At 39.4% G+C, this 22891-nt stretch overlaps 1 protein-coding gene across 4 annotated transcripts in view; it reads right to left on the reverse strand.

Moving 5' to 3' along the window:
* The window catches only part of plcb4.L (phospholipase C beta 4 L homeolog), a 119234-nt gene that overhangs the window by 44264 nt on the left and 52079 nt on the right, over positions 1-22891 (reverse strand). For all 4 annotated transcript variants that reach the window (XM_018262489.2, XM_041562429.1, XM_041562428.1 and 1 more), the window contains exons 4-15: positions 21929-22009; positions 18490-18549; positions 17629-17772; positions 12054-12133; positions 7832-7885; positions 7105-7186; positions 6383-6483; positions 5853-5910; positions 2179-2287; positions 1472-1682; positions 1115-1208; positions 715-794 (exon numbers count right to left, since the gene is read on the reverse strand). In XM_018262489.2, the coding sequence (XP_018117978.1) occupies positions 715-794; positions 1115-1208; positions 1472-1682; positions 2179-2287; positions 5853-5910; positions 6383-6483; positions 7105-7186; positions 7832-7885; positions 12054-12133; positions 17629-17772; positions 18490-18549; positions 21929-22009 (1154 nt within the window). The remainder of the gene's footprint in view (positions 1-714; positions 795-1114; positions 1209-1471; positions 1683-2178; positions 2288-5852; positions 5911-6382; positions 6484-7104; positions 7187-7831; positions 7886-12053; positions 12134-17628; positions 17773-18489; positions 18550-21928; positions 22010-22891) is intronic.

Raw genomic sequence — 22891 nt, forward strand, 5'->3', positions numbered from 1 at the left:
CCACTGAACCTTATTGGTTATTTGTATTAAACCCTTGGCCACCAATGTTTAATTTGAATCACCTATGGGCCCCTGGCCACCAATGTGTTTTTAACTGTAAGGGGGGCCCTTGCCACCAATTTTTTTAACGTAGGGGGATCCTGGCCATCAATGAAGTTTTTTAACATTTATGGGGGGCCCCTGGCTACCAATCGGTTTTTAGCGTTTATGTTTCAGCACCGTGTTTCTGTGGCTTTTTTACTGTGGTATTGGGGTGCATAGGGTCTGGGGCGTGGCCTTCTGTGGTGGGCGGGGCCCATGATTTCTGAGGGCAGCCCTGAGTGACACTATTCTTATCCCATCACTAATTCCCAGAGAATTGAGCCAATGTCCCATTACATTAGATAACCAGGGCAAATACTGTTATTCATCATGTTCAACTGGAGGTCTACTGCATAATTAAAATTCAATTATAAACTTTATATGCCGAATAATTATTCAGTTTGGCAGTTTTTGCTTTCATGCCATAGTCACATGCTTTTCATGTAAAAATATAATATTTATAGACCTTATATACCTTAAATATTGCCATTAGTTATTCTGTGCAGTTGCCATATAACATATAACTATTACTATATAACATATTCCCATCAGACTATTACATCACTATATAACATATTCTCACCAGACTACTAGATTACTATTTAACATATTCCTATTAGAATGAAAGAGTACCTGCAGTGATTCTCAAAGGAAAGGATTACTGGGTATTCTGACGTGACAAACGCAGTCTCTTTGATCGCCTGGATGACGTCCTACATAAATGAAACAGACATGGTGCTTAGAACTATAAAGAAACACAATAGTAACAAGTGTTAAAGAGATACACCTCAATATGAGTCAAAATATGGAATGAATTCCAACCCAATGCAGTCCATTAAATTGTCATTATTTATAATAAATACCAATAACAGTCGGACCAGATCACATTGATATAAGAAATATTCTTCAAATGATGAATCAGTAACACCTACATATAAAGCGGTAAGGTAACAAATATGAATGAATGAAATGATTGAGAAAAGACAAAAAGTAGAGTTTACTCCAAGGAACCTGATAAACTAATTAGACTCACCTTGAAAAGGATGTCAGTGCACATTGCTTTCCCATGTGTAATTATTGGCTCCTGATCTTCCCCTTTTCCATCCCAGCAATCCAGTTCCACGCACCTTGTTACACAGAAAATACAGAGAGTTTTATAATATCATATATAATATATAGTTATATGAATGCCCCTGCCCAGCTGTGCCCCCTTCTGTTTTTCTGTTTATAAGAGTTGCACAGTAATGGTTTCTCAAAATAGAAGCTGATTGGCTGCTATGGGTTTAGTAGGGGTGGAGCAAACTGTGCACTGATCAGTAAGATTGACTAGGGCTTGGCTTCAGGGCTTCAGGTATTTATTCATCTCAAGATATTTCATAAAATTGCCAACCTGCATCCGGCCAGCAGGACTTGTCTGTACATCTCCACTGAAGATTTTCCACCAAACTGTCTCCCAGTGAGGTACGTGTTGTGGGAGGAACTGATAAAGTAATGAGCCAAGGGATGATCCATTTCTTGGTAGAGTTCTAAGCGGTCCAGGAAGACAGGAGCATTTTCATCTGACATCAGATACCTGCAAAAGCCATGACTTGATATCTGACCTGCAAGAGAGAACAAGTTCAGAAGGTGACATCTTAATCTGTTGTGCATGATATCAATGACTAAATAACATGAGGGAGGGCCCAGCTGAGATAGAGAGTTGCATATAATGGTGCAGGGGCAAATAATACCAATTTGTTGCATTTCCCAGTAGCAACTGCTCAGGAAAAAAGTAATCTTTTGTACATCTGCCTTTCAGTTCAACTGTTTTATCAAGCATTACATGGACATGGGAAACTTTTGCCTTGGCCCCAACCCTCAGGCTGGAAATGTTCTTGGTACAAATGACATATTCAGAATTTGTGTACTTATTGCTAAATTGTCCCTATGGCTTATATCCAGGATATCAATGTGTGACCTTCTATCTGCTGCCAAAACTGCCTACAGGGCAACATAGGCTTCTGAGGGTTTCAACTCAATCCAGGTCTTAAAATTCTCATCTGAATAAGGACATGTAATTGCTGTGCTGATATAGGCAAGACGATCCTCTGCGCCTACCTCCTTTCTTCAGCTCTTCATCAGGTTCATAGTTTTCAATTATCTGCATGGCCCTTTTGCCATCAAAGAATGGGAAGAGAATCTCGTTCAGACGAGGATCTCGCTGATGCTATATGTTTGAAAGACAACAGGGTTTAAGAAAAGATAACATTAATTTATCCCTTTGTGAATACATTGTAGCCCACAGTCTACTTTAATAAAGCCGTACGCTTCAGTGGAATAACACAATCATATAAAATGGACATCCAATCAGCTCAACCTTGGGCAGCACTTACTACTCAAACATAAACTTACTACAGTGTCTGAAAGTGATTAAACAGGCATATGGAATCTTTTTATACATGTCCCATAAACTCAACAGGTTATTGTATAAAAGTAATGGGGTTACTATGACTGGAAAATCACATACATGAAGTACAACCTTTTACTCCCATGAAGCTATTCAAAAACGTCTTACATCTGCTTCCTAGGAGTAAAAATGGATTAATAAATCCAGTACCCACATGAACAAATTCCAGTGATCCTGTATGTTTTTGATTTGCTAAAGAAGCATCTTGCCCTTTTTTATATGATCTAGTCATAATAGTAGTAAGAACTAATACTCAGGGAAAGGACTCAGCACCTTCACCTTCATCCTAATGTTACACCCCCTGCTCAACAGAATGCCCCCCACTTCTCATAGCAAGTGTTCTGCCCTCTGGGAAGATCTACTAGTGAATAGTCCCATAGAGAGACCTTTTTGCATGGTCTCATATAATATATCCATAAATCTTATTCCTCCCTAGGGTTCATCTTCTCCCATGCAATAACCCAAATCTTCCATGTCCAATCCATATTTACTGAACTATGGAACATAGCTGTGGCACATAACCATGTTTATCCATTTGTTAGAGGATCAGACAGAACACACATTTATCCTGCCCCAACAATTACCCAGCGTCAAGTTATTGCCCCTGCTTGATGTTGGGTTCCATATCTTCACCTCAATTCTAATTTCTCTGGTACTAAAATGTATTTTAGCTACAAGAATTTTTTAAATGCCCCAAATATGTTGGTTCTGTTTTACACACAGCACAAATCCTATATTTCTGGCAGTCCATATAACTGTTGTAGTGGTCAAATCATGTGATCAGGTCCTACACAACATGTACTGTAATTCAAATAAGGAATCTGCTCTGGGGCACCTTTCTTTTTGGCACCCGTAGTGTTAGATTTCAAGGACACATATTCTGCTTATTCTCCTTACACCCTCTATTCCAAAAATTACGTCAATTTTTAGTTCTAATTCAACGTTTGCTGTTTCTGTGTGATAATAAAATTCTGTGAGTGGAAAAAGAATTGAATTCAGAAAGTGATGTTTGACTGTTACTGGGAAAATATTTGTATCTATATCCTTTCCTTTATCATCAATTCATTTCTGGTACATATTATTTACCCTACAAAGCCTGAACAATCTCCATGGACAATAAAGAAACAGTAAAAGAGATCAGGTTGTTACTGCTTTATGCCATATTCAGCTCATATCCAATGTAATTATGAAGCAAAGGAATATTCTGAGCTGTACTCTCATACTATACTTTCCATTTGGATGGGACATTTAAAGAGAAAATATGTTTCATAAATGTATTATAAGTGTATTAATTTTAGAGCTTTTTCCAGGGCACAAATGAAATGTTAAGTCATGTTTTACTACTAATGGCAGGAATGGCTACACTAGTCAAATTAGTTGTTTTCAGTAAAATGTAGATATTCACATTTTTGTATAGGTATATTGAATGATCTGGCTGTTTTTATAATGATAAAATAAAAGAGTTAATGAATAACCAGTCGGCATGCAACATGAGCGTTTGACTTGATGTTAGTAAATTCTGAGCAGAATTCTGATTTTGGCATGCCTATCCAAGCTTGGCAAGGGAACGACCATGCACAAACTCACAGACCAAACCATTCCAACATGGAGTAGAGGCTGCTCCCTGCAGGTCCCATCATTCCAACAGGCCAGCAACTACACACTGGTACAACTTTTGTTTTAGGGCTAGTCCACATGAGGAGATTCGGGGAGATTTTGTCGCTGATTTTGAGCGGCTATCTCCCCGAACTGCCTCAGCGTTTTTCCCCATAGGCTAAAATGAAAAATCTCCCCGAATCTCCTCGTGTGGCCTTACCCTTAAATACAATTTATACAGATAAAAATACACACTGTGTAGGTTCCTAAGTAAAGTTGCCACAGTCATTATCTGTCTATACTAGTTCAGTGAAATCAACCTGCTTATTGTTTGCTATGGATTACTGGTCCAACACAAACTGTGTGCATAACACCACCTAAGCCATACTCAGTGCAAGGGGATATGGTTGTTGGTCAGTTTAATTGTTTAAGTGATATGGGGGAAATACTATTGAGGATCTAGCAGGCTTTGATCTTCTAGTTGGGAACTACCTAGGCAAAAACTATATCCTTGAACAGAAATTGACCAACTCCTTACAACCTTAATGAATGGTACCCACACACCCCTAGATGAGGAGGATAGTCATGATGCAAAAGCACCCTAGATGCCTTGAAGTCACAAATACATGACAATGATTGGCACAGGAGGTACACACTAAGGGGCAGATTTAAAAATTTTAAAAAACGTTGAATTTCAAATTCAAAAAGACCAACCGAATAGAGGTCGAAATGGTCCGTTTTCGACCTACTTCGAATCATACGATCAAAGTAATAGCGCCTTCGATCTACTTCGATTGAAAGTTTTTCCCCCAAAAAACTTCGATCTCTCAAACTCCACCAATTGCCTCCATATAGGTTCTAGGAGGTCCCCCGTAGGCTAAAATTCAGCAATTTTGCAGCTTTTAGGTGGCGTATGGTTGAAGTCGAAGTTTTAAAGAGACAGTACATAACAAGAAACGTTATCTGTTTGTTCACACTCTGCGGCAAAATAAAGTTAAGCACTATTATTTATTAAGTGTGTGTGGTTCCTTTATTGCATCAGCTGAGCATAAGGCAGTTCCATTACGTAAGAAACCAGTTGTGTCTTTGCTGATGATTTGGCCCCATGTTAAGGAGATTGATTCTGATGCAACGTTGATTGAGGTTGTTGAATTGCACCCACACTGTAATGAGACGAGCACCACCTGCACACAGCTTTAAGGGACCCTACAGTAATCACATGGGAAAATTGGTGCTACATGCGTTTTATCAGATGTCCTTCAATATGGGCCCATTGTGGCAATTACAATCATGTAAACAATTCCACAAGTTTCATTACAAACTGAACAAACTGGAGACACAGTACTTGGCACCACTTCACTTACAGCATTTGTTATGGTAGGAAAGAGCATGATGTTGGCAGTGCAAAGACCATGGCATTGTACATTACAGAGGCATGTCGTATACCCATAATGCAACAAACATCTAGAGAACAATGGCCAACAAGAGCAAGACAATTTCACAAACAGGAACACAAAAGCAAACTGGAAAAGCAGACATGTAGAAAGAGGAGGAAGATATGAGGGAGCTTTTCATTTGTAGCACCGAGATGCACCCAAAGTAGTAGTAGGGATCCCAGTGGATCAGAGGCAAAGCAAACTGATTGTATGAGACATGCAATGGGAAGGGCTGGAGAGAAGAAGCCACGGCAGACAGACTATAATAGAAGTTAATGTATGAAAAAGCTTACTTCATTTAGAAAGCTCACTAATTGGTCTACCGTTAAATAATCAGATTTGTCTCCATTGCTGAAAAGAAATTTATTAGAAAAAAGGTAAGTTCTCAAGTATATGGAAAAGAGAATTCACAATCTGAATTTATGACATATCCAACATATTTATATTTCAATATGTGCAAAACCTTAAAGACTTGTTGGAGAAGGCACACGGCTGTTATTACTTGATATCATTAAAGGCTGGAGTTTGTGTGAGACAACGACATTGTTGATGTACCATGTTAATGTCTAACCAAGCAAGTTAATCTGTAGAGAGTTAGTAAAGGCCCGAGCACAACATTAATCACGTGTAAAAGGAAATGTTTCTGCTCATGTTCCAAAGAGGAAAGCAAATGTTCTGTCCCGGGGGTAAACGTGTTCCCCACAGCTACTAAATAAAGCCTGTCAGGCAAATATAAGTGTGTGTGCTGGATACAGCTATTTGGATAGAGGAACAGCCTAAATAATACAGAGAAACAGGGATAATAGGCTTAAAGGAAACTTACATTTTTTTAAATAGTTCCTCTGTGTCAGTGCGGGGGCAGATCTTCTGCGTGAGCTCATAAAACTTATCAAAGGTGAAGGCCGACGGTTCAATTTCATCATTCTGTGTAAAGCAATAAATAGAAATACATGTACTTGTGCCAAGAAAATATCCTCATGGGAACATTTGATATCGTTTTCTAATAGAATTATTTAGAAAAGAAATGCCTTATGTCAAGGAGCAATGTCGGACCCAATTGTTCTCTCTTCACTAGAACTGAAGTTCCTAATTAGAAAATTACATTTTTGCAAGTTACAAGGGTGGCTTTTCTGATAACCTGCAGGAGACTTCCACCCGAGGCAAAGTTCTCACTTTTCTACAGAAACAGAACTCTGTGTTCCGCATCCATGGAAGCTCCAATGTCTTTAACCTGTAGGAGACTTCCACCTGAGACAAGGTTTTCACTTTTCTACAGAAGCAGAACTCTGTTTTGCACTTTCATGGAAGCTCCAATGTCTTTAACCTGTAGGAGACTTCCACCTGAGGCAAAGTTTTCAATTCTCTACAGAAACAGAACTCTGTGTTGTGCATCCATGGAAGCTCCAATGTCTTTAACCTGCAGGAAACTTCCACCTGAGGCAAGGTTTTCACTTTTATACAGAAACAGAACTCTGTTTTGCGCTTTTCGTGGATGGGCTTCACAAGCAATAGGGAAAGCAGTTCATTAGGCGTGCATACACCTACCTTTCCACTGGGGAGACCCAACTCTTTAAGTGCTTGAAAGATGACCTTTTCTGTTTTGCCTGATGCAAAGGTTCTTGTGATACTAAAGGGGAGAAAAAGAAATACTGTTTATCAGTAACGTGGTGTGTTAATGATCACTGGGATCCCAAGATAATCTGTAGGTCTAGAGAACCCAAGCACAAGTAGGGTGTCTACCACACAATAACCGTTATATGATTATAATACACAAAAGCCATGAATATACTGTAAATTATATCCTTATAAACGGTGAGTTCTGATGTCATCAGTTATAAACGGTGAGTTCTGATGTCATTTCTGTCACATGACTCACAGAAATGTGTGTATTATAATAAATAAAGTACCCCCAGTTCTAAAATATGAGGATATTAGAAGTTACCTCGGAGTTCCATGACCTGTATAGAAACACTCGGCCTTCGGCCTCGTACTTTTATATGGTCATGAATCTCCTCGGTAACTTATAATATCCTTATATTTTAAAAGAGGGGGTACTTTATTCACTATTTATACAACAGCCCTACCAGTTTATTGCATGTATTATATTGGTCTAATGGAGACGACTACAGAACTACAGACTGCCAGGAGCAATAACAAGGGACATTAATGAATGGAGATGCTGCCAGTTAATAAAGACATGCTACTGGCCATTCAGCAACTTATTAACAAATCATTTTTGAAAAGTATTATAATTTAACATTTGTTCAGTTACCTCCTTACTGGGATTTTCCCACTGATGTTTGTTAAAAATGTCAATTTCATCCAACTGGGGGAGAAAAGAAAAGTGTCATTAATATAATTGGTCTCTGCGTCTCTAATAATATTTTTTGCGTTTTTGGAGGATTTGTAAGTTTCGAGTTTGCAGGTCGATCTTATTCACCCGAATTTAAAAAATTCAATTTTTTTAATAAATTACAATTAGACTTTTTTCCCCCTGAATTATGAGTTTATGGGAGATTATAGGAGTTTTTAGAAACTCCCATCAACTCAGAACTTGACCAATGATAAATCTGCCCCTAAGGGTCTCACTTTTATACCCGTTTGTGCTCTTGCACGTGAGTTTAGGGTGTAAAAGAATGACCCCTCATGACTACTCTATTTCAAGTGTGAATATTCCTCTTTAAATACATTCTTGGTTATTTTATATAAAAATACTAACTAAAAAATAATACAAATAAATTAAGCCTTTTTGGGGGGTTTTAAATCGATTAAAATGAGAAACTGTAACTGTGGGTAACACTGCATGAGTGTGGCTGGTTCAGCCTTAAATTCCACATTATTTTAGACTATAATATTGGCATAACATTGTCTTCCAATCTACTGCTTGTGTTTATTCTGTGAAAGAATTAGTGTCCTTGGCATAACAAGAATGTTGTGGGCAATGTGGCGCTGATAAAAGCACTCGGCTGGGTTTTTGGGGGTTTGTCTTTAGTCTGAAGGCCATTCTGAATGAGGATCATATTTACCCAATTACAGGATAAAAAAGAAAAAAAAACATTAGTTACACCTCTTGTGTCAGACGTTTGCTTAATACCCCATCATATGAATAGATCCCAGCTCTTCACAACACTATGGATTTCCATCTGTATTCTACACATGAGCTTTACAAAGGTGGGGAGGCCATTTATAAATACACATTGGACCTTTTAAATCCCATCATAACCTACTTGCCTTTATTGCAGCAAGTGAGAACCAATCAATACTTTGTTCTGCATCTCTAGAAGGAAAGAAGGGGTGCCTATGAATCAACCTTCCACCTCCCCAGTATTTCATGATTAGACGTGGGTCAACTATTTATAGTCAATATTATCACATACACAATGGGGCAGTTTAATGACCCTCTTTACATTTACTGCTCAGTACAGATATGGGACCTGTTATGAAGAATGCTTGGTACCTGGGGTTTTCCAGATAACAGATCTTTCCATAGTACAAGCTACTGTTTTATTATTACACAGAAAAAGGAAACCATTATTAAAATTTTTGACTATTTAGAGGCATGATTATTTAGAGGCAACGGGAGATTGTCTTTCTGTAATTCAGAGCTTTCTGGATAATGGGTTTCTGGATAATGGGTAACAGATCCCATACCTGTACAATGCAGAAGATTGTGATTAACAATGTGTTTTTCTCACTGCTATGATTTGCCTGAATCCTTTCTTCACACATCCACTTATCAGTATCAGTACTCCATAGGCAAGAATAACGTTTGACTGTCAGTTTATCACTCAAAGATATTGAGCTTTGTATAAAGAATTCCAGTCTTGCCTCCCTTTGCTGTAACTGTCTGTGGCCTCCAGATGCAAGAAGCCCATTGTATATGGTATTTATCTGTGCACTGATAACGGAATTAGCTGCCTCCTCTTTTCCTCCTCCTCCCACAACTCAGCAGCTGAACCATTTGCAGGACAAATAAAAGATTCAGATGGGCGTTAGAGTTCAGTGCTGCTGAGCTCTAACACCACATTCAGCACAATGGTGATCAGATGCTTTAAGTATGTATCACCCACACATAAAAAGTATTCAAATTAAACATGAAACCCAAATTCACAATGGAAGCCAAACATATTCTTATGTATCTACATTGATAAATGTGTCATCTCTTTAAAAGCCTTTCCCAATTATTTCATGAAAGTGTTGCTAAATGGGAAAAACATTGAACTGCTGGGCCCCAACTCATTATGTGATAAATCTGCCCCTCAATGGCAGACACCAATGGCAGACCTGCTTTTTTTGGGTAAATGTTCCTTTATCTTGCTTTGCTCTGTAACCACAAGTCTACGTCAATCATTTTTAAAAAGACACATTTTGGAGACACAGAAATAACCTGACCTTTATGTGCTAATAAAACTGTTTTTGTTTGTTTTCCACCACATGTTTTTGTTTTCTTCTCTAATCATTCAACTCCTTTTCTGTTTTTTGGCCAATTGTTTAATTTGCTTGTAATTAGGTTTAGACACAGAAAATAAATTCATCCGTTAGAACTTTTTCCCAGCTGCCAATAAAAACAATCAGACAAAAAACACAACGTGTTCAATTTTCAGTTCAAAGGAAACAAACAATGGTGGAAATAATCCAGAATTTCCAATTTAGTGCAGGGCCCCTCGTTCGCTCTCTGGCTGTTCAGCCTGTAGGTCGATTGGGTGGGAAAAAGTCACATTCAGCCCAAGTAAAGTTTTTTTCATTTTATTCACTGCCTAAAACTCTGTGTGACACAACTGAAATCATCTCCCATAGTCTTCAATGGAAACCAGGGAATAATCAACTGGACTGTGCCAGGGCTGGACTTGCATCATGTGGCCTTTGTGCCATAGGAATTCATAGACAAAAGTCACAATGGATCTTTAGAAATGTTTTGTGGAAATGTTTTGTGGAAATGTCTTTATGTTCAAAGTATCTAAATGTGCCTTAAAATAGTGGTCCCAAATGTCCCTATAGAGGTGTACAAAGCTCTTCTGAATGAATTGTTTTACTTGTATAGATGAATTGAATATGTGTTTGTAATATGAGCTAAACAGGGTGGGCTGAGCAAATGATGGATCCCAAACCAAAAATTTCCTTATAAAATTCCTACAGCACAGGCTTTCAGACGTGTTCTTTAACACTTACTATGGCCATACACGGGTGATAAAATCTGCCAACAGGCTGACCCACAGCTTACTGTATAGAGCACTGGTAAGGCCCCATCTAGAATATGCCCTACAGTTTTGGTCTCCATCACTCAAACAGGACATTATTGTATTAGAGAGGGTACAGAGAAGGGCAACTAAGCTGGTAAAGGGAAAATCTTAGCTATGAGGAAAGACTGGCCAAATTGGGGATGTTCACTCTGGAGAAGAGGCGCTTAAGGGGAGATATGATAACTATGTATAAATATATAAGGGGATCATATAATAATCTCTCTAATGATTTATTTACCAGTAGGTCTTTCCAGCTAACACAAGGTGAAGATGTAGATTTGTCTCCCTGAATCAGTGGTACAGGCTGATATATTAGATAGGTACAAGGAAGGGTCGGATGCTTTATTCACCAGTAGCTCCTCCCAGCAGACAGGAGGGAGCCAATGAGATTAGAGGAGGGAAAGGGGTGTTACAGGGAGAGCTGGGAAGTGAATCAGGGGTACAGGCTGATACATTAGATAGGTATAAGAAGGGGTTGGATGGTGTTTAGCAAGTGAGGGAATACAGGGATATGGAAGATAGCTCATAGTACAAGTTGATCCAGGGACTAGTCCGATTTTGGAGTCAGGAAGGAATTTTTCCCCCTGAGGCAAATTGGAGAGACTTCATATGGGGTTTTTTGCCTTCCTCTGGAACAACTGGCAGTTAGGCAGGTTATATATAGACTTAATAGTTTGAACTTGATGGACGTGTGTCTTTTTTCAACCAAACTTACTATGTTACTATGTTATTGGCCCATGTATGGGGACCCTCTGATGGGCTTCCCAGACCAATATTTGGACTAAAATTGGGCAGATTGGACAAGTTTAAAAATCCAGTTGGAGCAAGGACCAGACCACATCAGTATGTTGATGTGGTCCTTGCTCTGTCCGACTGTATCTCCTTCATTGTGATCTGATTGTAAGACCCTAAGGATCAATAGGATCAGCTCAATATCATCCAACTCAAGGTGGGCATTTCAGGGAAAGATCTGCCTGTTTGGTGGCCTTGTCTTCAGGTGTATGGTCAGCTTTAGTTTAGTTTGAGATGTATAAAATAGTTGTAAAATCTCCAGTCTACTATACAGTAGTTCACCTGCTATAAAAGATAACAAACAAACAGTAAAATATATTAAACTTAAAGTCATGTGAACAAATGTCATACGTAAAAGAAGAATAAGAACCACAGCATTTCTGTTATCGACTGCCCAACAGAGCGAACTTGGAAATTCACATGGTAAAAACAAACAGAAAACAAGACAAAAGGGACACTTACTGTTTTTTGAGACATGTCATTGGACTGACGTTGTTGGCTCTAAAATTATGCGTGATAGATTTTAGCCCTTCTACCCATTGCTGAAAGACAGACAAACAGACGGTACATATAAGGAAATATACGCTACACATAGAGGCAAAGCAAGACTTCTCACATGTTACCCTACAATGGCACAAACGGTACAATATACTGCTGCAATATTCTTCTGCAATTCTTCACTTCTTTATACAAACGGAGCAACAGAAATGATTAAGAATAAATACATATTTACACATATGTCACCTACTGCTCACAAACACATTCAGCATGACTTTTCATGACCATCAGTGAATAAAGAACACATTAAAAATTGTGCGTTTTGTGCCAAATTGGTCATTGCGCTGTTGAATAGGTCTTGATGATGATAGTAAAGGTATGGGATCTGTTATTCGGCATGCTTGGGACTTGGGGTTTCCTGCATAAGAGATCATTTTTCATAATTTGGGTCTCCATACCTGAAATCTACTAAAAAAGTATTTAAATACTAAATAAAGCCAATAGACTGGTTTTGCTTCCAATAAGGATTAATTATATCTTAGTTGGGATCAAGTACAATCTAATGTTTTATTATTACAGGTATGGGACCTGTTATCCAGAATGTTTAGGAACTGGGGTTTTCCAGATAACAGATCTTTCCATAATTTGGATTTTCATACCTTAAGTCTACTAGAAAATCATATAAACATGAAATAAACCCAATAGACTGTTTTTGTCTCCAATAAAGATTAATTATATCTTAGTTGGGATCAAGTACAAGATACTGTTTTATTATTACACAGAAAAAGGAAATTATTTCTAAACATTTGAATTATTTGATTAAACTGGAGTCTATGGGAGACGGCCTTCCTGTAATTCAGAGCTTTCTGGATAACAGATCCCATACCTGTACTAATAATGTATAGAAATACTGATTATTTGGGAAACAATGGAAACACAAAATAATCTAAAACTATATGTTGATTATGTGCATCACATATAACATGGATTACAAGAACAAAGGTACAAATGTGGGGTAACCTGCACCCCCTGTGTATCAACAGTTCCAGAAAATAACATTAAACCCTATAAAATGCAAATTATTCAATGTTCAGCTGTGTGCGCATCTCTGGGAATGACGTAGGCCCCATTGTAATTTATTTGGCCAATCAAAGTAGGGGGGCCCATGTGACCATTGTGTTAATAATTGGGGCCCCTAGTCATATGGGGCCCCACGCTACTACTGGAGACCCTGTGATGTCCGTGTGACTTTCGCTCTCCTTTAATACCCTGTCCCACCTCGGCCTCTTTGTGTTCATCACTTGATTTCAATTTGCTTTACAGGTTTGTCCAGTAAATTGGCTCCATTCACACTAATTATCCAGTCATTTCACACTTGGCTGAATTGCAGCAATAGCACCAGGGAAGAAATACATAAATAATGAAGGAACAACACAAACCTTTTGCCTCTAATTGTCATATTCACATTCCTAACGAGCGGAGCAATCGCTGCCCATGACCCGACTTGAACCCCCCACACCGAGTATTTATTACTGACAGGCAAATGCTCCATTGACAGAAAACCCATTTGTATCATTAATAGAGAGGTCTGAGCTGACGGATTTAGTGGACGGGGTCTGACAATCCAATCTCAAAGGTGTAAAAGAACAGAATTATCTGGTCCCACCACAGGGAAAAGCAGCACATTACTCATGAAACTGTCCTACAACTGCAGGGAATATAGAAGTATATACATATATATTTACAGTTATTTTGTGCACTTCAGATACTGTTTCTGCACCTTTTCTACATAATCCCAACTGGATGAGCTCATGCCAAAAAGAGGGGTGTTTTTTCCCTTTAACCCACAGAAGTTGCTTCTTTTAAGCCTCATTAAAATTGACATTTAAATAGAGGAGCTGAATCCCAATGATTCTGCAGGAACAGAGAAGCCAGTGGATAATGTACTGGGGAGTGGGAAGGGTGTTATACTGTATATAGAATATTAAACAGTCAGACAAGACCTTGAGCATGTGAGATTGGGAGATATGATAATGTGCCTTTATATATTTTTGTGGAATATTCTATGACTGCAATACATGGTGTTAACCCACATTAATACTGAACTTACTGCACCTTAAGCCTAAAGGTTCAGTATCTCTATAACAGTAATGATCCAGGCCCTTAAATTTGAGCACAGGAGTTTCCCATGTTGAAACATGTTAGGAGTGTCAGTGGCACTGCACATGCTCAGTGGGTTCAGAGCGACGGGGGAGGAGCTAAGCTGAGGTGCTATAGCAAATCATCAAGCAGAAAATTAGATTTGGATGTCATATAAGCTGAAGCTACAGGGCTGATGATTAGGTTCTGCTGCTAACTGCACTGGCTTCTGAGCTGCCACTTAATGAGAATCTGAATTATTTAATTATCAGCCCACTATCATGTATTTTCTATATTTACTGGGGCTCATTTATCAGCACTGGGCAAATTTGCCCACAGGCAGTTACCTATAGCAACCAATCAGCGATTAGCTTTTTGAAGCCAGCTACAAGTAGAACAATGTATGCAGCAATTTGATAGGTTGCCATGGGTTACTGCCCGTGGGCAAATTTGCCCAGTGTTGATAAATGACCCCAATTGTGTATTGTGTATAACTGACAGACAAAAGTCCAGAGCGTGTGAATCAGAGGAACAGAAGACTCTTTAATGCTAAAGGGCTGACGTTGCCTTGGGCTGATATGGAACCCCAAATGTGCAGCATTTCTAGCCTACTTTTTGTTAAGCTTTAGTTCTCCTTTAAAGACAATTCAGTGGTACAAATAAGCAGTTTATTTTACATTGCTTTTTGGCATTAATCATTAGAGCTTTACAAATATACCCCTTAGTGTATTCCCAGGATAAGGTCTGGGAGAGAACATCATGGCCGTCTCTATTTTTACCCCATGTGAGACGCAGGGGGAGCAGGACATCCCTATAGTAAGTGATTTATTATCCGGCTGACATGATTATTCCTCCTTTTATCCTTCTTAGAGACACAAATATCCCCCACAAGGTTGACCCGTCATCAATAAAACCATTTCATGTTGCAGAATAAAAAGATCAGACAAAACATTTTCTCTATACAGATTATTAGTTTCACTAATTTGGTGACCAAGTGCCATAAAGCCAGTGCAGCTCCCAGTTCCCACCATAGAACAAGCTGCAATAAATCCTAATAAAATACAATGTACTGGATGAAGAGCCGCTGTTCTCCACTAGGTGTCAGTTCTCCACTAGGTGTCGATAGAGAGTCACAAATGTATTGACTGGGACAGTAACATGGAAATGGAACCTACATGGGAATGAAATCAGCACCATTGCTTTCTGTGCCCACACTAGTTCCTCACAGCTTTACGTATAGAATTCCTCCATGGAGCATTGCCCTTGGGCTCTTTATATTGTATCAATGGGACATTTAGTGTTCATGGGTTCATTTGCCTTTTTATGTAGGGGTCCCTGCCTGTTCCTTATGGAGTCAGAAGACTAAGGTTAAATGTCAGTTCAAGGGCAGGGCTGAAGCTGTTGAGGGTGCAGGACTGAAGGGTTTCTGGACAAGTCTTTAATACATTCCAGCCCTTATGTTCTTTTTGTCTCTAATTAGGTCTTTGGTAAGTCCCTCCTTGAACTGGCCCAGTTGGACAAGCCTTGGTGACCTCTATATAAAGTCACACACACTATGGGGCACATTTACTAAGCTCGAGTGAAGGATTCGAATGAAAAAAAGTTTGAATTTCGAAGTAATTTTTTGGGTACTTCGACCATCGAATAGGCTACGATGACCTTCGACTTTGATTCGAACGATTCAAACTAAAAATCGTTCATAGTCGAAGTACTGTTTCTTTAAAAAATACTTTGACTACCTACTTCGCCACTTTAAACCTACTGAGGTACAATGTTAGCCTATGGGGGACCTTCCCCAGCACTTTTCTAACCTTTTTTTGATCGAAGAAAAATCCTTCGATCGATCGCTTAAAATCGTTCGAATCGTTAGATTCGAAGGACTTTATCATTAGATCGAACGATTTTTACTTTGATCGATTGATCGAAGGATTTGCGCTAAATCCATCAAATCCGATATTCAAATTCGAAGGATTTGAATTCGAGGGTTGAATTTGAGGGTTTATTAACCCTCGATATTCGACCCTTGATAAATGTGCCCCTATATGTACAGTTCTATTGCAGGGACACAGACCCTAGTGCAGCTCAGAAGCATCAACATCCCAAACGTGTTCCGGAAAAAATAAATAGCAATATTTCTTTTTCCTATAGACAAAAGCGGGAACGTTCCATATGTGGGTCACGGTGTCAATGCTCATTTTCTCTGCAGCCGATAATTGCACTTATAATATATCAGATAATATATCAGACTGTTACATCAGGAGGATGAAGCTTCATTTGCAAATGCTGCCGTGTTATTCCCGGCTTCCGCTCCCGGGATCAATAGGAATACGGCCTGAGTAATTCAGCAGGTTACAGGGTCCAAGACGCCGAAGCTCAATAGTTTCCCGACGGCAAAGCAATAATAAAAGAGAACTCCCTGAGGGGAACTGGGGGAGTCATTCAAATTAAACTGTATCATGTATGCTATAAGCAGCTCTGCAGTTGGTCTTAGCCCCTCTATCTAAATAACTGTATTATCTGATTATTGTAGATTGGATTTTGCTGGTCTCAAATCTGCAAGCAACTGGAGAAGGAACTGCCATACTGCCTAACAAAAAAAGTAGCAAAACTGATAGAACAGCACAATTAACATACGGTCACTAGAATGTACATGGAATACCGTAGGCACCTCTCCCATAAATACAGTCCTGCCTGTGATTATCAGCGCTGTATTCAGAGGGGTGAGGCTGGGGTGTCCCCTTTGTAACATGTGCCAGGGACAGCCAGGGTGCCCAAGAGGCAGAGGGGCCCTGTGTTTATTACCTGTAGATGACAGATATTAGGGTACAGGCCTCGTCACACCCACAGAGACAAGGGGTGCAAAGCACAGACCTCACTAAAATCCCACGGGTGCAAGTGCACAATTATCCACCCCTCTGGGCTCCAGCACTTGTGCCCATGGAACTCATAAATGAGGCCTCGAATGTTTAGTACTTTAGACTTTACTATGTACTTATGTGATTATCAACACCCGTAAACAGAGGATTCTTTTCTATTTCTATTCCAAACGTTGTTAAGTGTAAGATATACAGTTTGGGAAAGTGAATGGAGAATGTGTATGGGCTGTAATAATGCACTCCATCCCCTGGAGTATTTCTAGCACCTTCCCTGTGTATATTGGGTTGCTCTGGAAATTCCTAATTTGTCACCAGGGCCTTTGTTTGCAAAGCTGAAGGGCCTATTTACTTTCCCCTCTGACGTCTAATTGAAGGCGTGTAATCAATAAACACAGTTTGTTGTGCCCTTGTACATTGTTGCTATTGTCACACTCGCTCCTTGCCAAGCACAAAAGCCGCAGAGCGAAGTGAAAGCCGGGAACATAAGCAGAAGAGCTTGAGTGCACACGATACAATAATATTACCTTGGCTAAGTCCGAGCTCTCTGCTATCATATACGTAAAGCTGATGTTCACCAGATCCGTGCCGCAGCAAACGCACACAATCTTGCCCTCCAGCTCCTGCTCACACTTTCCAGCAGCTTCCAGGGCAGACACAATTTTGGGGTCCTGGATGAAAATAAATACAGATTTATGGGGAAAAATGTTTCATTTGTGCAAATCATTTTCTGTTGTGAGAACAATTAATATTCTCATAGTGATCATCTAATTAAGAAGAGAACACAACCAAACACAATTGTTGTCCTTTTGTATTTGATTATGCCAAGCCCCCAATAAACTGGAGATTTCATTAATTGTGCCGGGAAGAAATGAGCTTTTTGCTACTTTGGTGGCACAGGGGAGGCCCAGCGGCCATTATTGGGCATTATTGGGCATTATTGGCCATTGGGGAATTGTAGAGGTGTGAATGTTCCATAGATGAAGGACTATAGAGTAAGTGTGAGAGAAGGAAACCTGAGAATGGAACTGGAGGCCTCTGTTTAAGCAAATGGAACAATAAAAGTCACTGGTAGAGACGATGCACAGGAATGAGCTCCCTGTCAAGTTGATATTGAACAGACCAAGTGAACTGAATATGCATTTACTTTCCCTCCCGTTGTATAAATTACTGTCTGAAATTTCAATTTCTCTGGGAATGTCAATAGGTCACAACACCTTTCATGTCGCTGCTTTCCTGTGGGAGATTAATGGGCACAACCTCTATGGCTTCCCCCTTGGAGACTCCAGAATGTACAAAGGGGGGAACTCTGGCCCCTTTTCCAGAAATATAAATCAGAAGAGCTAAAGGCTAATAAAGGGTTTCAGGAAGATATACGGTCGGCTTACCTTTGGCACTGCTCCGTAGCGTATGCTGTTGATGAGGGAACATTCAAGAAGTTGACCCTCCTATGAAGAAAAAGAACAAATATGTTATGTTGGGTTTTTCATATCAACGTGGGTTTTTACCAGTTTTACTGATTCACGTGAGAGGGGCCCGTCATCTGCTGATATGCCATGTTGGCCAATTCATCTTTCTGAACTCACAACTGACCCCATCCACAATGTTAGCTTGATCCCAATTGCTCTGACAGTCATCCGCATATTTAGATTTATTTATTCATATTTATTTACTCACATCCGCCCTCACGCCTCGGGTGACTCCAGCCACAAGCAGGTCAGACAGTGGTAAATAAATAATGACTGCTGGGTGGGTTGGGAGAGGGTGGGTAAGGGTTAGGTGCACGTTGCATCACTATTATCACTATTATGCAGCTAGAGGTGGCCATACACAGTGTTAGGTTTTGGGTAGCCGAGGATGAGTATAGTATAACAATGCTTTATTAGCAGAGTCATGCAGGCATTACACTACAGTAACTTTCAATTTTAAGCTACCAGGAAGTTTGCACAGTATAAGTCTGGGCACAGTGACATCTACAGGCCATTTGCATGAGCACCACACACGGGCACATAATGCTGCCGATATCGGTCGTTTAGACCAATTTGACAGCTAATCTGCCCGTGTATGGAGGCTTCCAACGGGTCTTTTTGATCGATATCTGGACACGATATCGATCCTGAAGGTTTGATTTTTCTCCCGACCAACCTGTCGGAGCCCAATGCGCTCGTCGTAATCCGATCGTTCGGCCATAGTGTATGGCCAGCTTTAGTTGGGATCAAGTAGAAGAAAAGAGCAGTGTCAGACCAGGGAGGAGACGGGACCCACCAGAAAGTCCAAACTATGGTCCCACCTCTCCAGCCCCTCACAATCATTACTGTTGTCACCAGCACAAAGATCACCATTGCTGATTCCAACACATTTCATTTTGTGCTGTACAACGTGTGAATGTGACGGGTTTCTCTTGGTGCCCCAGGGAGCCAGTCCGACCCTGGTTACTGATTGGGAATGTGATTGATTTACATTCATACACTTATGAGAGTTTGACTAATAATTGTATAATTTGGTTTGCCCTTTCAATCCAAATGTTTCTGCATTATATATACAGTATAAATATATATATATATATATATATATATATATATATATATATATATATATATATATATAATATCAAAACAGGGGGGTTGTGGGAGCACTCTAAAGGCTTTAAAGTATATATATAAGTATAATAAATGCTATTGCATATGTACCCAAAACAGGGGTTATTTTGTTACAAAGTTATGATCATAAAATTGATAAGCCACCATACCACGTCAAGGTAAACCCCGAATGGCGGTCCCTAACTTGTTTTATATTTTATGTGCATTTTAGCATTACCTGTAATCAATGTCCATTGAGCGCTGTTTTTTCACTGAGGGCTAAATCCTCACTGAAAAAACAGCGTTCAACGGACATTGATTACAGGTAATGCTAAAATGCACATAAAATATAAAACAAGTTAGGGACCACCATTCGGGATTTACCTTGACGTGGTATGGTGGCTTATCAATTTTATGATCATAACTTTGTAACAAAATAACCCCTATTTGGGTACATATGCAATAGCATTTATTATACTTATATATATACTTTAAAGCCTTTAGAGTGCTCCCACAACCCCCCTGTTTATATATATATATATATATATATTTACCTCCCAACATTTTGGAAACAGAAAGAGGGACAAAAAGAGTGTGTTGAATTTTTTGACCAAGTCCATTTATTGGCCACACCCCCTAATTACCATGTTCATTTTACAATATACCATGAACCCCAAACATGCCAGACAGATCAGTGCAGAAAATGGACAATGAGCAGATCAACCCTAGACATACCAGCAAGATACTAACAGAAATTGGATACTACACATATTAACCCCAGACATGCCAGTAATACTGCTGCAGAAATGGATGAGAACTAACTAACCTTAACCCCTTAACTAGGGCCCCTGGGATGTGGGAAAGCCAACGTCCTTTCAATAAGTGAGTGCATCTGTGTGTTAGAGTCCCTGTAACATGAGAAAGATCCCTGGGGCTAACACTGATACAGGATCTGTGGGGAGTGCCCCAATGAAAGACTGGGAGTTGGGCCTAGAGGATCCGTGTGTTTATTGAGTTATTGCCTTTTCTCATTGTTTAAACTCAGCTCCTTGCTGCCCATATTCCTCTTCTACCTACACAGATACAGACAATATATTCTCCTTCCGGAGCTCTAACTTAATTAATCAGACAATTGTCTTCATTCTAATGAATAACAGCAGTGGTTTCTATGCAAATCTTTGCTTCTGATTCTCCCGCAGAATTCCTGCTTCCCGGCTTCCTTTTCTCTACATTTCTGCAGTTCCTCAGCAATTAAAATATTGTATCTCAAAGTAAAGCGGACTCCTGTGCTTATATCCTTTCAGTACTTGAAGAAAAAGTTACTTTAATACATTTCTCTGATTTCACATTTTCCCGGATTTTACTTAATTATTTCCTGGTCCCCTAAAAATGTTAAAAAGGGGGTTATTATGTGTAGTCAATTTGTTTACATGAATCTTGTTACAGGTATGGGAACTGTTATCCAGAAACCCGTTATCCAGAAAGCTCTGAATTACAGCAAGGCTGTCTCCCATTGACTTTATTGTATCCAAATATTTAAAATAATTTCCTTTTTCTGTCTAATAATAAAACAGTCACTTTTACTTGATCCCAACTAAGATATAATTAATCCTTATTGGAGGTAAAACCAGCCTATTGGCTTTATTTCATGTTTATATGATTTTCTAGTAGACTTAAGGTATGAAGATCCAAATTACAGAAAGATCCATTATCTGGAAAACCCCAGGTCCCAAGCATTCTGGATAACAGGTCCCATACCTGTAATAATAAAACAGTCGCTTGTACTTGATCCCAACTAAGATATAATTAATCCTTATTGGAGGCAAAACCAGCCTATTGGCTTTATTTCATGTTTATATGATTTTCTAGTAAATTAACGGTATGGAGATCCAAATTATGGAAAGATCCGTTATCCTGAAAACTCCAGGTCTCAAGAATTCTGGATAACAGGTCCCATACATGTAATAATAAAACAGTAGCTTGTAATTGATCCCAACTAAGATATAATTAATCCTTATTGGAGGCAAAACCAGCCTATTGGCTTTATTTCATGTTTAAATACATTTTTAGTGAACATAAAATATGAGGAGCCAAATTACAGAAAGATCCATTATCTTGAGAACCCCAGGTCCCGAGCATTCTGGATAACAGGTCCCATACCTGTACAAGTTAGAAGATGAAAGTAAAGATCCCATTGGTTGCTCGATGGGTGTAGCTTGTATGGGATTAAGGACCAATAAGCACTTACCTTTCCTTCGCTTTTCCATGTCAGAAAGAAACCAAATTCATCCACTTTAAAGAGACAGCTGGGTTCAAACACAAATGATTCCTGTTAGGGAGGAAAAGAAATATTTATAAAGACAAGAGAAACACACAGACTTCATATCTAACAGTGATGATGTCACTACTTTTATTTGGGGCTTTATGATGTCACCCAGAGATGGCAAGTCAGATCCTGCCCGACCCAGTGATATCTTGGTCCGGCCCAGTTCTGCCCCAGTGAAGGTTACAATATATTCTGATTATAATTAGGGTGTGGGAGGAAGGCACAGTGTCCACAGGAGAAAACACAAAGGGGGCGATTCACTAAATTCGAGTGAAGGATTCGAAGTAAAAAAACTTTATTTATTAGTATTTTTTGGGCTACTTCGACCATCGAATGGGCTACTTCGAGCTTCCACTACGACTACGACTTCGAATCGAAGGATTCGAACTAAAAATCGTTCGACCATTCGATAGTCGAAGTACTGTCTCTTTAAAAAAAACTTCGACCCCCTAGTTCGGCAGCTAAAAGCTACCGAAGTCAATGTTAGCCTATGGGGAAGGTCCCCATAGGCTTTCCTAAGTTTTTTCGATCGAAGGATATTCCTTCGATCGTTGGATTAAAATCCTTCGAATCGGTCGATTCGAAGGATTTAATCGTTCGATCGAAGGAATAATCCTTCGATCGTACGAACGCAGAATTTGCGCTAAATCCTTCGACTTCGATATTCGAAGTCGCAGGATTTCAATTCCTAGTCGAATATCAAGGGTTAATTAACCCTCGATATTCGACCCTTAATGAATCAGCCCCAAAGTCTCTACAGATATTGCCCTGAATGAAAGAGAACATAGACCCCCCAAACTGTGCCAACCAGTGGCCTCTTGTCTTTTTATGGGCATAAAACTTGTCAGCAATTCTAATATCCTTAAGGACTAGATTATTCCCCAA

Source organism: Xenopus laevis, chromosome 5L (assembly GCF_017654675.1).
Source record: "Xenopus laevis strain J_2021 chromosome 5L, Xenopus_laevis_v10.1, whole genome shotgun sequence".
Lineage (NCBI taxonomy): Eukaryota > Metazoa > Chordata > Amphibia > Anura > Pipidae > Xenopus > Xenopus laevis.